At 43.8% G+C, this 15,663-nt stretch overlaps 1 protein-coding gene across 2 annotated transcripts in view; it reads left to right on the top strand.

The window, feature by feature from the left end:
- Positions 1-15,663, top strand: part of PolZ1 (DNA polymerase zeta catalytic subunit) — a 282,317-nt gene that overhangs the window by 62,169 nt on the left and 204,485 nt on the right. For both annotated transcript variants that reach the window (XM_075896104.1, XM_037424966.2), the window contains exon 2: positions 12,646-12,750. In XM_075896104.1, the coding sequence (XP_075752219.1) occupies positions 12,656-12,750 (95 nt within the window). In that variant the 5' untranslated portion in view covers positions 12,646-12,655. The remainder of the gene's footprint in view (positions 1-12,645; positions 12,751-15,663) is intronic.

Below are 15,663 nucleotides of genomic sequence, written 5' to 3'. Positions count from 1 at the left end.
TCAGTTCAGAGCTGAATTCGGGCAACTTTTATTACGTTGTAATTATCACCAAAGGCCACTTTTTCGCAATCTCAAAGCCATGATGGGTTCTTCCTAGCTCCACTCTCTAACAATAACTCCGCTAATTACGCTCAACTGAACTCACTAACTTCCCGCCTAATTTCCCCGATTAAAAAGTGCATTTATGTTTCTTATTTTTGTCTGAAATGAAGTCTTCAGCCTTCTTAAGAAGCCTGCGGCTACAGAAAAAGTATTTCTGGAGGTATCGAACAAATATCGCACACATTTCCCTGATTTATGACAATTTCGACACATTGTTTGAAGCGCTTGGTATACCAGCTCACATACAAACGCGCTCAAGAACACACATGAAGTTTGGTCCCCGAAACCCCCAGAAAAAAAAAGCGTTCTTGGTTTTGCTACTGGTCATCACTGTCGCAGTTGAAGCAGTATAGGTGGCGGAGAACACTGTTTGTGCGTTTGGAACTAGCCCTACAATGAAGAGGAGGCTTCACATGCCAACACGACGCGAAAGGCTAGAGATGTCCCTGCGTTATCTCCAAACCAAATAACCAAGTACGCCCATCACACGGACCATACTTTCCTGCAATGTTTCATCGCAGGCCTCCATTGCGCTGAAACTACCTGTCGGCGCTCGTTAACGTCCTGATCCAACACTTGAATTCACCGCTCCCAGACGGCGACCCATCACCGCCGACAGGGAGCACTAAGACGGGGAGGTGTGTGAGATACACGGCTAGTAAAATGTTGCGTGCAAAAGAGGCGCACAAAATCACGGAGATGGCACGAACGTCTTGTCTTCGTCTTCTACACACCATGGCACACTTTACGGGTAATGACGTACCAGCAAAGCACAATTTAATATCCTTCTAAATATACAAGGCGAGTTTGCATAACCCCGTGCTTGTGCGTAGGTATAGCGCTGTGGGAACGCGCCCGGTATTAATCGCCGTGGGGCAGAGAGGTCGTGGGTTCGACCCGAATCATCGAAGCCCTTTTTTCTGTTCTTCTTTTGTTGTTTTGCCGAGTGAATTGCACTAATGTCATTTCCAGGGCGGAAATGACGTCAATGAAGTCTTGGGGAAACCTGACGCAGAACATTTTCGTGTTGAAACGCTATAGTTGCCCATCACGACGGTACGATATTTCCGCACTTACTGCATGCGGTAAACAACCGCTACTAAAACTCTCTACTGTCCTCACTCCGGTGACCACTCGTTTGTCGCTAAAGCAATTGTTGTCACGTCACCCTCGTTCTTTACAGTTACAGTATCCTCTGTTACCTTGTGTTTCTTCGTGCGCTTAAACGACAGTTATACCATACAATTTTTTGACGTCTACTGAAATATATGTCGACGATGATCTGTTGCGCTGTATATATACTATCATCAATCACTGTTTATGACGCCAGCAGAGTGTACGTCAGAAGCATACTGTTATATATACTGTATCGATTTGACGTCCGCGCTATCCCACATTCACTTGCTATAGATATTCTTGTAGGCACCTGTATTTAGCAAAATTGTAATGAAAACTAAGTATAAAATTTACAGCACTTATTCCTTATCTTTTGAAATTTTTGCAGCATGGTCACATTCAATATGTTACTTGACGCTTGCTTTCTCGTCTGAAACAGAGAGAAAAAGAAAGGTGGAAATCGAAATGGCGGCAGCCTAACCAAATTTCACCCATTAAGCTTCCTTATGCTTGTCGACAGATAGATAGATAGATAGATAGATAGATAGATAGATAGATAGATAGATAGATAGATAGATTACTTAGGTACTTAGAAAATTTGTTTATGATTAGGGTCGTGGGCTGCTCCCACATAGGGACGGGGAGATCCCCGCCACGTCGTGAGCCTTCTGGCCACCCTTGAGTTGTTGTAGTGGGACCGGGCTCTGGAGCACGAACTAAAATTAGTCTGCAGACAAGCCTCAATCCTTTTCCTGAAAAGAGCGTTACCTCCGGAGCATGGGTCTAAGATTACTACGATCTTCACAGCCCGTACAAAGTGTCGAAATGTTCGAACAATGACTGATTCGGGAGGACAGGGTATCCTTGTCGGAAGCATTGTGAATAGATTAAAAAAAAAAAACGATCGCTTTCTTTTTACGAGAATGCCATAAAGAGCTTGTTTCGCAAACATTCCGGCATCAGTGTCAGCGTGGGCGTCATTGGTAGGCAGCTAAAAGTCATCATCTTGTGCATGACCTTAAAATGGAGAAAGATTCAAATAAAATAAAATAATAATTTACGGGTCCGAATGAGGAACGCAATCAGTCCGTTTGTGTGGCAAGCAACTCTTTTACCACAAAGCCACGCGCCTGCTTGAAATTACAAAGAAAAGCACCTTCTTCTGTTTGGAAATGCAGGTAAAATAACTTTCGTGCTTTACAAGCACAATCTCTGTATACAAGCTTTACAATACAAGATTTATTATTGAATTAAAATTGCGTGGTACAAGCTATCGGCCGTCAGAACATGTCATTATTGTAATTCTTCGTGGTTTAAAGCTAGCGATTCATAAAAAAACTTTAATGATCGTAAAGCAAAGGCATGGGGGTCTCCTGCGGTATGGTTACTGTTGCGAAAGAGGAACAGAGCGTCTACAAGCGCTATACTATCGAGAAGGCGAGAAGGTTAAGTAGTAGTGCACGTGGGCAGTGCGGCAACAGGCGTCTTCTTAAATGCGAAGCATTTCTTTGCGAACTGCACGCACTTTTGGCGTCTATCTATCTATCTATCTATCTATCTATCTATCTATCTATCTATCTATCTATCTATCTATCTATCTATCTATCTATCTATCTATCTATCTATCTATCTATCTATCTATCTATCTATCTATCTATCTATCTATCTATCTATCTATCTATCTATCTATCTATCTATCTATCTATCTATCTATCTATCTATCTATCTATCTATCTATCTATCTATCTATCTATCTATCTATCTATCTATCTATCTATCTATCTATCTATCTATCTATCTATCTATCTATCTATCTATCTATCTATCTATCTGTCTATCTGTCTATCTATCTATCTATCTATCTATCTATCTATCTATCTATCTATCTATCTATCTATCTATCTATCTATCTATCTATCTATCTATCTATCTATCTATCTATCTATCGAGCTGCTTACGTCTGGGTGCTCTCGTGATCACCCAATTAACTTGGCGAGAACCAAAATTAGTATGGGAAAGCAAGATGGTTTGACGAATATGATGCGCTAGTCGAGACATGAATAATGCCACAATCCTGTCGCGTGCGTTGTTAAATACTTCCCGCCAAACAGTGACGCATACACGCGAGTATGTATGTGCCATAGGTGATCGACACTCAGTGTCTACCCAGGAACGTCGAGAACAGACATGGACAATGGCAACGCATGACCGTTATGAAATACCCGACACCGGCAGCGTTTACCCTACGAATGCAAAGAATAAATGTCGGTGTCCCAGCTGGGATCGGACCAAAGCAGTCTGCACGGCAATCAAGCATACTACCACATAGCCACGCCAAATCTCGGAATTAGAGTAGGGTAGAGTAGAACCTTTGACAGTTGCACGCACCTATGCTGGGGGGGAATGGCCATGAACAGGGTAGTTCTAAAAAATCATTTTTAATGATAAATTAAATGTCATCTAAGTAAAGATGATAGAAGTAATAATGTAACCGAATCGCAACTACTACCAATACATGAATAAAAAACATAAATAGGAAATTTGAGCTGCGTAATAAGGAAATGCAATTAAGAAAATATAAGTATCCATTGGCTCTACGATCTACAAATACATAATAAACTCCTCTAAGCTATCGGCAACCTTCCCGTCACTGAGGCCCATGAACAAAGCCTTGAAGGAGAGCACATTTGGTATATTTAGATCTGTCCTATTTCCACGAATAAATGCATAAACGTTGGCAGTGCACAACATTTAGTGCCGACGAGCGTTGAAAGTTGGGTATGTTGGTACGGGAACATCTGAAAAAAAAAAAAACTGCGCAGCAAGAGAGGACACAAATACAGGAAGCGCGTGCGAGTTTGTCGTTCCTTGTTTCTTCATATCTCATCTCGCGGCACAGCTTTTCATGGAAGTGATTTCTGTGGATTATCGGCCTTGTTTCCACATTAACAATTATATCCGTGCGCTGGCCGACAATGCGGCACGCGCCAAACTGTAGCACACGACGTGGTTAAAGTATACGCCCTTGAGGCATCGGTGGACGCGTGAGGTGCTGCCGGTGCGCGATTGCAGCGCTAGTCGTATCGCGATGCCAGGCGCTCCGAGATTTCCCCTAAGTATAAGACAAGCCTGTACTCTTATGATTCAGCCGTCCCATCGGGTTAACTTCTGTTGTGGTGAAAATACAAAAAAGAAAAAAAAAACACAAGAATTCGGCGCGTGGAATATAACTTTGGTCCTCTCAGTCGTCAGTGCGAGGCGTTGTCACACCGGTCCCGTTAATTAGGGAGGCAATCGCCGGGCTACTTCCAAGGGTCGAAGTATCGGCCCCCCGAACCGCACCACGAAAGCGTGGACAATTTAGAAGTGGTCCTTTTTGGCGCGCCAGCGGACGCCGGCTGTGGTCCAAAGAACAAGTCAGAGCCGAGAGTTGATAAACAAACAAAATTATATTCTCATTAACGGCAGATCAAAAACAATACACACGTATGCACACTCCACAATAGTTACATACAGTACGTCACCAAACAAACAACGTACTACACAGTACAATCAACCACACTTGAAACAATGGACACAGACAACAATACGCACTACAATGCAGTCGCATGCATTGAACAACCAAGACACTTAAAGACTAAAGAGATATAAAACCTATTCAGTCCAGAGTCCTTGGAACAAAAGTCTGAATGATACTCTTCCGAGAATCACTCACTCAAAGTCCAGCGTTGTTGTCGTTCCGCGCCCTCGAAGTTTCTCTTCCAGGAAACCTCGCGTCTTCAATTGGCCACTCTCCAAGCTCCAAACTTCTTCGCCCGAACACGTCGGCTTCACACACGCAGCTGTTGCCACGCGTCTTCGCTCGATAGCGGTAAACACACGCTCTTGCCTATAGCTCGAGCCATCACCCCGCAGGTGGAAATCCTCTTCATCTCCTGCTCCGTCCCTACGGACAAAACCTTCGCCGACTACACGGCGGAATCCCTACGCACTCTGGCGCTACTTCCGTCTTCTCCTGATCTCTCGTCTCGGTTGCTCGGTTAAATACCTTCCGCGCGACTTTCCAGAAGGTTCTCGTCATTTCGTCGGCGCGATACGCCGCGAAGGCTGGGGAGAGGCGCGAGACTGTACGAGGGCCGTCCCCGACCGATGACTCAACTCGGTATGACCACGCCTATTTCCTTCTGCAACTTTCCAGTGCTTGCCCGGCCGCCGATGTGGGGCGAGGAGGTTCGTCGGCGAAGCCACGCTTCCGAGGGGAGAGCGCGCGCCCCGGGGAGCCTTTAGATGCTTGTTTTCTTTTTCTTTTGACCTCGCGGCGCCACTCTGGCGTTTCATCGCGACAATTTGGCGGCGCGCCCATTTTTAGCGCTCGTTCTGTGACAGGCGTTAACCGCTGAGCCACCGAGGAGCACATCCTTCACTGTTCAAGCAGCAAGCTATTTATAACTACCACGTACTGCTGCTCACGGGCACCTCAGGAAGAATTATCGTGTTTTCAACATTACCATCAAGATAGCGCAATGAGCCCGCGTCATCACATCGTTGGCGGCGCGCGCTCAAATCTCCCACGCGTACTTTGCCCCGCTTAGAGGAGGGGAGTGATGCTCCCTCGCGCGTGCGTCTTGGCAGTCCTCGGGTTTCAACTGGAACAATTCTGTTGTAGTTACCGGGTGCACAAAGGTCACTGCAATCATTGGAGCTTTCATTTGCGAAAAGTGCGCGCTTTTCAGACAAAGCGAAGTAACAACTGAGACGCTTATTCGCGTACATCTGTACCTGTGAGTACGTTTCGTGCGCCATTTGTGCATGAGAAACGTGAGGCATATTTCGACCTGCTTTCCATTCTACGCGTGACCTTCCAATTTGTTTCTATCGCGTTTATTGCTTCAGCTTTGCGGCAAAGCTGTAGCTTTTTTTTTCAAATCCGTAAATGTTCCAGTGGTCTGAGCAGTCCTTATAGAATGGAGCGTCTGACGGCACCAGGCAACCAGTGTTGCAGAATAGGAACCTCCAGTCTATTCAGATTTAATAACGGGGAATTATAAGTGGCCGCAATTTCAGTCCTATTCACTTTTCGGAATGAAAAAAAAAGCAGCCCTTTTCCGCTCCGGGAATGGCCGGGTCATTAAATTGCATTCTTGTAATTCCTCAGGGTAGGAAATGCATATTAATACTTTTATCGATTATAGAATGGGCGCCCCATAAACCTATTGTCATCAGACGAATTAACAACTGCAATGATTCGCAAAACGCCTAATCAAGGTCATCGAACAGCAGCTTGGTGACGTATGTATAGAACAGCCACCCGACCAATTCCTATCGGGGCAGTTCCCCTGCTACCTATAGGGTTTGTATAGTCGAAATGTTTGAACGAAGGGTGATGTTTTAACATTGTTTAAGATTATTAGTGTCAATACTAAAATGATGACATAGCGTATTTTTATAATGACAAGAGTAGTGTTCCAGAAGACTAAGCAGTTTTGCCAATCGTTTGGAGCGGTCGCGAATATGGAGAGAACAAAGATTTTTTTTTGAGGGGAAACAAGACCCTGTAGATCTGCCGAGGGAAAAAATCACAAGACGTAAGTGTGGAGGGGGGTACGCCGCCACCGTATATAGTTCCGCACGACTAATACCACGGGGAATCGAGCCCTGTTGTACGGAACAGCGTTCCATACAACGACGTTCTAGGAACTAGCTTGTTTTAGGTGGAACGGAAGAACCCCAGTTCCACTGAGGATTGGTGGAACTGTAACGGTAACTCGTTAATCTTATATACGCATGAACGGCAGAGGGAATGGCGTTCCTTCTGTGAACGTTCCGTGGCCCTGAACAGAGGCACGCACGCAGCACACCATGCGGGACCGGGTAAGTTGGCTATCGAAGGGGGGGCGGAATCGTACCGCCAGCCCTGACCGTGCTGTATCCTGTTTTTCACTTCGAGGCGCATGCTAGAGGCGCAAAGAACAGCGAAACCAACCACGTGCGAGAGGAACAGCTGTTTTTCTACGGCAGAGCTGTTGCGCGCTCGAGGTTTCTCGCGAGTCGTATAAAGCTAGTTAGGAACATCGCGAATCGTCTTCCACGTCTGCTTTGTTCCCAGAACACGTGCGTCAGTTTGACCGCCGTGGGATGCGAAAACTCCGATGGGTGAGAGATTGAGTGCAGAGAAAGATGAGAAAAGCACGAGAAACACAGAGCTTTATTAAGGTCCCGAGGAACATTACATCAAGGCGATGTAGAGCAGCGGGCCGCTCAGACGTCGGGAAGGCCAGGCGAAGCCTCGTCGCCACGTCTTAGGCCCTCTGGATAGCCCTTAGCTTACGGGAATGTTCTGAGCTCCTGAGCGCAGAGCTCCGTTCTTCTTCAATCGTGCGCGGAGAACCCTGTAATAAGGGGCACTACTAGAGCATGTGGTCTAACGTACACGTGGCGCCAAAATCTGGGCGTGTTGCATCAATTCCTTCAGTGAGTTGGCGGTGGGATTGAAGACTGGGCAAGAGAAAAATAAAAAATGAAAATAAGAAACTGAATAATTCGCTCAACCTCGAACAATGCAGTTAAATCGCAAGTCCACTGCATTTCTGGCGGATGATTTTAATCACCCAGGCATAAACTGGCGGATATGTACACCCGAAGGCATTAAACGACAGGCTGACTGTGAGGAATTTATTTATGTGCTAGCCTTGTTCAAATTGACACAAATGTTTTCACTGCCAACAACTCGTGGGGATGCTATATAAGAGCTTGTATTGATTACCGAACCTGATCATGTACTTGTCAATGTTTTAGACAATACCAGTGATCACGATGGGCTTCATTGTCAATATACTTTAGAGAACAAAATGCCAGAAAATCCAAGGAAAATAATCTACAGCTACACGCGGGCTAGTGTTGATATGATTATGGTTCTGGTGTCATCTTATTCATTGGAGTTTTCGCACACTTGGTCGCTGCGCACAACTAATGAAAACTGGCATCTCGTGCGGATGCAGGTAACTGAACTAAGAGAAAAATATGTTCCTAAAATTGAAGTGACAGCGTCAACCTAGGGCACATGGTTCAACTTACATGTCAAACGCTGCATAAAGAAAAAAACAATTTTACTTGAAAGCAAAACAGTCGGAATCTGATAACAATTGGGAACGTTACCCTTATCAATCCAAGCAATGTATGGCAAAAATCTAAACAGCCAAATATAAATTCTTTAACAATGATATCACGACGCTCTTAACAGAAAATACACAAAATTTTGTGTGCTAATGAACCCCAAACCGTCTTCGTCATCACAAGTGTCGATTTCCAAAGATGATGTACTTTTCCCATCATGTGTTGCAACGAAACTAAATGATTTTTTGGTCAAGTTTTTACAGATGAAAATCCAATGATTGATTGATTTGTGGGGTTTAACGTCCCAAAACCACCATATGATTATGAGAGACGCCGTAGTGGAGGGCTCCGGAAATTTCGACCACCTGGGGTTCTTTAACGTGCACCCAAACCTGAGCACACGGGCCTACAACATTTCCGCCTCCATCGGAAATGCAGCCGCCGCAGTCGGGATTTGAACCTGCGACCTGCGGGTCAGCAGCCGAGTACCTTAGCCACTAGACTACCGCGGCGGGGCAGATGAAAATCCAATACCGTCCTACCTTAACTTCCCGACTCTTGAGTCGTTCATGGACGATTTAAATATTTTGCACGAAGGTATAAAATGAGCCATTGAAAGGCTCCCAAATAATCCAACCTCCAGCTGGACGGCATATGCGCCAAAATGCTAAAAAAAGCCTGTAATTTCTCACATTCTAGCTGCTCTTTTTCACCAACATATTGATAGTAATCATGTATCGGGCGCCTGAAAAATTGTTTACGTCACTCCTAATCTTAAATCAGGTGACCCTTTATGCTTTGTAACTGTAGACCGATTTCACTAACAAGCATACAACGTGAACTTTTAGAGCACATTATATCATCTACAGTTATGACATATCTTACCGCGATCAAGTTCTTACGAAATCAGCATGGTTTCCAGCACGGCCTTTCATTTGAAGCTCAAGTATTCGAAATAATAACTGATATTCGCGAAACGATACACAATAAAACAGACGTTTATGCTATATTTATAGACCTCACCTAAGTCTTCCAAAAGGTCCTCCATAACCGCCTAAATATGAAACTTAGCGCCCTGAACATCACCCGTAATATCTATAAATGAATTGCGAATTTTTCGTTTGATAGCTATCAGTCTGTTTGTGTTAATAATACTTTGTCTTCATTAGCAAAGATAAAATCAGGAGTTCCGCAAGCTACCGTGTTAGGACCAATCCTATTCTTAATTTACGCCAGTGATATAAGTAACCAATGGTCGTAACCAATCAGATTTTTGGTGACACAGGTGACTGTGTAATTTACAGACAAATGACTGACCATATTGATGTGAGTGCGCTGCAGTCTGACATAAACCAAATCACCCGCTGGAGTTATCAATGGCAAATGGAAATTAATGTCTTAAAAACAAAGTACATTCAATTTACGAGAACTGTGAAACATGAGCTGCATTCTTACATGCTTAACGATAGGCTAGTCGATAATATAACCACAATAAAATAAGACGTTCATCTTGCACACAACCTCTCATCGAATGATCATGTTGAGGCAATAACCAGGATTCATTAAACGTAATTATCGGATTCATTAAACGTTTAATTCATTAAACATTCAATGAATCCTCTAGGATTCATTAAACGTAATTTGCCCTCTGTTAGCCAGTCCACCAAACTTCTCGCATCCAGAACTTTAGTTAGTTCGAAAACGGAATACGCCTCCTTTATTTGGAATCCTCACCAATAATACATTGTCCATAAACATGCGACCATTCAAAACAAAGCAGCCCGTTTTATCACAGAAAAATATTGCTCGGTATATAGCATAACTGCTATTAAAACGTGGTTGACATTGCCTACTCCAGAAAAGCGTAGACCTATCGCACTGCTGTCTGATTTCCCCAGGATTTATTTCAGTGATTCATTCTTCTTATATTCACAGTATAAACTAGCATCGCATTTTTCACCTGGATCATGCTCACGAAATACAACCCATTTTCATAGAACTAACTTCCTTCATGACTCACAATTGTTTCTTCCAATTTATCATTAAAATAAACTGCCAAAAGATGATGTAACTGTGCGTGATCAAGACATATTTGTTAGCAAATTAAAGGAGATGTGGAATGTGTAAATGTAACATTTTGTAGCTTTGATTTGTGTAGTGCAGTGTCAATATTACATGAGTTTTTGCATACCTTGTTTCATGCCTCACAGAGTGCTGCATTCCATTATTATGCTTTCTTTGACGCGAACGTCTCGTGATTTTTGCATTTACCTTTTTATTTTTCATGTTCTGTGTAAATATTTTTTTTGTATGTAACTCTCGAATAGGCCCTTGGGTGTATAGATAAATAAATAAACAAACAAAAATAAATCAGCAAATAATAAATAATTAATTAAAAATAAATAAATAAATACATAGGGTATAATAATAAACTCTTGGTCATTAAGGTTTTCGGTTAGGTAAGATTCAAACTCGTAATCCGAAGGCAAGAATCATAGCAACTTGGCTATCAAGTTTTTTTTCGCTGTATTTTTCAACATAGGCATGGCACTTCGAAGGATTTAAATACTAAAAGAGAACACATGTGTTCATTCTGCTCGTATTGCGAAACAATGCTGAAACACAGGAGGAGAGAGAGAAATAGATGAAAAGGAAAACGCAGGAAGGTTAGCCTGGTAGGAGTAACAAGTTTTGGTACCCTGTGCAAGGGTGGGGCAATGAAAGTTGTAAAGAGAACAGAGACGAAAACACGGAACATCAGCATTCAGCTCGTGAGCGAATACAGCAAGCATGGACATTTTTCAAGTATACACTAGAACGGCAGTAAAGATAAACACCTCACCAATGCAGTATAACATTCTGGCTGACTTTGCAGGTCTTCTAGCTGAGTAACCATCTTAACGAAATGGGATATTGAGAAAATTATTCGCTCTCGATTTCTCTGCTACATGCACGCGCACTAGCAGAGCAAAACATTGCCTTGTAAAGGAGACATAGGCAAGCACACGGTGGGGAGGGAGGGGAAGCCCCCCTAATCACCGGGGGGGGGGGGGGGTGCAAAGTCAGACTGTGACATAGTAGAGAAGATGGCACTTCGACTCGAGGGGAGTACGCAAAGTTAGTGCCATACCCATACATTGACATAATAGAGAGGATGAGGGAGGGGGGGGGGGCACTGCAACGAATTTTCACCAGCCCTAAAGTAGAAGCCTGTGCACGCCTATGATGGAGTATGGCAAGTTGGTGGGAGAAGGGTGTGAGGAGGAGGGGAAGATGAGCATAAAGGGAGGAGAGAGAAAGAGAGAATGAGATAGAAAGCAGTATAGAAAAAGAATGAAAGAAAAAAAGAGAAAGAGATACAAAGACAGACAATTATACAGAAACATGTTCGCTGACTATGAACAGGGGACTTAAATAGGTTGCAAATGTGTACCGTGGACATTATTTTTTAGTCATACTGCAGATGTGCTGGTATTGAATCGGCAAACATTATGCGCGTGAGTACTGTTCTTTTCAATGCAATTTTCTGGGCAAGAATATGTTGGTGCATGTGCAGAGATTTCCATTTGCAAACCTGAAGCGCAGTATCCAGAATACGCATTTGAAGACCGACGGAGAAAGTGGCTCATCTGTAGAACTTGTATAAGACTAGCTAGTACGAATGTTGCAGTGATACATGCCCGTAGTAGGGACGGCAGTCTGAAAAATTCTTCTAGGAGGTTTCTTTTTTTTATATTCCTTGTCTGTGCATGCAAGCTGTGGTCGGTGATGTCTACTTTGCATAATATATGTACTTGATGTGAGCTTTGAAATGTTTAGTTTATTCCGTCACAAGATTATCCGTCACTATATTTTGATTAAAAGATGTAACGCTGATGCAACTGGTTACGATGTTAAAAATTTAACTGCAGGGAGTTTCATTCGCTATGAAGGAACTGGTAAGGAGAAATCGTTCCAGTATTGAGAAGGAACGAGGAACCCGCCTTCAGGTATTGCTCTAGAAGAACGTATACAACACTGGCATTAAGTCACGGTTAAGCTAAATATAAAGACATACTTCGGAGCTACTCAGTCTACATAAGCATAGAATCACAGTAGGCACGTTGCTTATGAACATAACGTGTTTGTTTGTCAGCCAAGCCAGTTAAAAAAATACTGCTTTATTGGTAAATTGAAGGCTCTGACTATCTAATGTTCGAAGTCTGAAAAACAGCTCTTAGACGAAAACATGTTCTATTTTTGGAAAAAGACGTAAATCCATTCCCATTCACTTCCGTGCAAAATACGCCTAATTCCATTTCTATTCTACTCCAGGGTCGCGAAAATGTGGAATGATTCCGGAGTCATTCCAATGCCGGAGTGGCAACACCGCAACACTGCAGCCAATCGCAGCAGGCCGTGCCCGATTGCTCCCGCTCGGTACGTATATCTGATGGCGACATTGTCGAAGAGAGCTATCGAATTTGGTTGCTCTTTAGGCGAAGTTGTGAATTCTCTGCTACGTGCAGTGGGCTACAATATTTAGCGAACATTTTTTGAAATAATTACACTTTATTAGTGCGCAGGGAACGTTTTTAGGCAAAAGGCAGATAGGACAGAGCCCACACTTACAACCTGGTTGTGTGTGCTCTGTCCTATCTGCCTTCTTCCTAAAATGTTCCCTGCGCACCAAGAAAGTGTATTTCTTTCAAAAATGCATTACCAACCAGCCCAAGTAGGGCACTCTTTTGAGTTTAGCATACATTTTACAAGATACCTGGTTATAGATTTGCGACGTGTTCGGACTTCGTTCGAAAATCGCTTGAGGATTCATCTAAGATATACTGCAGCAAATAGCTGTGAGCACTGGCCCGTATAGCTAGGATTTGTTTTACAGTTGGGTAAGGCTGGGGTTGTGACTTTGCTGAAGGGATTGACTATTTGAGAGAAACCCCTATTTTCATTACCTATTTTCGGTAAGCACCCCACTCCTTCCAATTCCGGGGGCGCGTGCGGGGTGGAGGAGGGGCCAAGGCACTCCATCTGGCTACGGGCCTGGCCATGAGACAATTCATCTTCACCGTGCGGTGGCGTGGGGCGAAGTTTTAACGCGGTAGTGTTAAAGAGCTCGTCTTGCATAAATTCCGGCGTTGGCGTTGGTGTCAGCGTCGTTGGTTGTGAATTAGAAATCATCACCTTATCTGTGATCGAAATAAAATGAATAACTTATATAAAAAACCCAGGAGCAGAGTAGGGATTGAACCAGAGTTGTTTGTGTTCAAGTGGGGATCAAATCTGCGTCGTTTGCGTGGCAAGTGGATGTTTTACCACACGGCCACGCCTCTGCTCGTGAAAACAGTGAAAATAACTTCCTCTGCTTTGAAATGCAGGCAAAGTAGCTTTCATGCTTCACAAACACAGGCGTCCTGTATACATGCTTCACAATGCAACATAAAATATTGCAACAATAATGCCTGGTACAAGCGTCCCTTGCCAAAGGGCGTCAGAATATATGATTATCATAATGGCTCCATGGTTGAAAGCCGGTACGCCACTACAAAAGGCACACATGCTACTGCGCTATTCCCTCAAGGCCACGTAGTGGGTGCATAGCGAATTCGAAAAGGTTTCATGCACTAAGTGTTTGAAGTGCGCACTAGGAAAAGGGTGTCGCTATCGCGTTCAACTTTTAAAGGGGAAGATTTAAGGTCGCCAAATTCTTTGTCTTCCCACGTGGCATACGATCTAGAACACCGGTGCACTATCGGAGGTCATGTTTTTTTTTAGTATTTATTGAGCATGCGCACCGATGGCCTGTAATGAAACAATGGTATAAAGAAAAATGATCAAACACGTGTAAGTTTATTGTTCGGACTTTTAAAGCTTTTTGCAAAAAAAAAACACTGTAGGCAAAAAGAAAGCGACATAATCGAGAGTAATAAAAAATAAAAAGTGCACTCTCGTTGTCTCGATTATCGATATGCGGGGTTTACCATCCCGAAATAACCATATGATTATGAGACACGCCGTAATGGAGGGCTTCGGAAATTTTGACCTCCTGGGGTTCGTTGTCTCTAAAGAATGCATAGTTCAGATCCAGGATGTGCCTCACAATAGTCTGGGAAGTGAAAAATTTTGGTTAGGTCACCCGTAGTATATCGCTTTCTGAAAATCACCCATTGTTCAACACGTGCACAGCAATGACCCTTTCTGATCGCTCTTTCCTTTGAGTGCGGCGAGCGCACGCACAGCACACGACCCGGACGCTGCGTGTGTATTGTACTCGTATAACGTACGTCGACACGGTCAGCATGCACGCAGATATATGCGGATCGGCTTAAAATATGGATGACAATCAGCATGCATGTCAACCGTTCGATGGCAGATATGCCATTTAGCGATAATTTCTACAAACGCGTAAAAAACTAGAAAAAAAAGATGCGGTGTCCACAAAAGTGAACGTTGCCGCAGTGTCACCTTCGTGAAAACGGAATACGCGAGCACCTGGAAAGTAGCCTCACATGTCACGCGTGGAGCGGTGCCGTTCTTTCTACAGCCTGCGCCCTCCTTTTTCGCGTGTTATATATTTAATTGTTGATAAACCACAGGAGAGAGTGGTAGAGATACGAAATATCTGATATCCAAGAATCGTGGCGTCATAGATTTAGTGCAAATCTATCAAAAATTCAAATAGTTTCGATTTGTGGGTGCGTCGCCCAGCGTTGTCGCAAAGGGTGAATGTGTAAAACGCCAAGCGCTGACAGCAGGAGACGGCGCAACTCACTTTTGTTCTCGCACTTCGCCGTATATATAGTGTCACGCTACATGGGGTCATTGAATCCATTTGACGCGCACTCAAGTTTTCGCTTTACATAATATGACAATTGTTCGCATGCGATTAGGGTTATGTCCGCCTTGTGCTCCTGCCCATGTAATAAACGAGAAAAGAGAATGGCCATGTGCAGAAAAAAAAACGACGTCTTCAACGAAGAATTGACAGGACTAGCGACCACGTTGGCGAAAGCGGTCGATGACATGCACGCCATTTCCCCTCAGGTACAGGTAGTGATATTCACAATACCGGAGGTACCAATCCATGACGGCAACCTGCAAAGAGCAGCTGCATCGCAAGCAAAGAGGTGGGGCAGATTAGTCGAGAGAAAGGCTCTGAGGTAGTGTAAATAAACAGAGAGGTGCATAGGTGGGGTGGTTTTCGACGAGACAGACATCAATTCTGTAGGAGGCTAGGTTATGAGGTAGGTTGGTGACTTGCAGGACGTGCAGTAGCTTTTTTTTTTTTGAGGGGGGGGGGGGGGGGGGGCATGCGGGTCCTTTGGGGTTTAGGATAGCTAG

Source organism: Rhipicephalus microplus, chromosome 5, assembly GCF_043290135.1.
Source record: "Rhipicephalus microplus isolate Deutch F79 chromosome 5, USDA_Rmic, whole genome shotgun sequence".
Lineage (NCBI taxonomy): Eukaryota > Metazoa > Arthropoda > Arachnida > Ixodida > Ixodidae > Rhipicephalus > Rhipicephalus microplus.
Note: the sequence above shows the minus strand (reverse complement) of the source record. Positions and strands in the feature narration are given on the sequence as shown.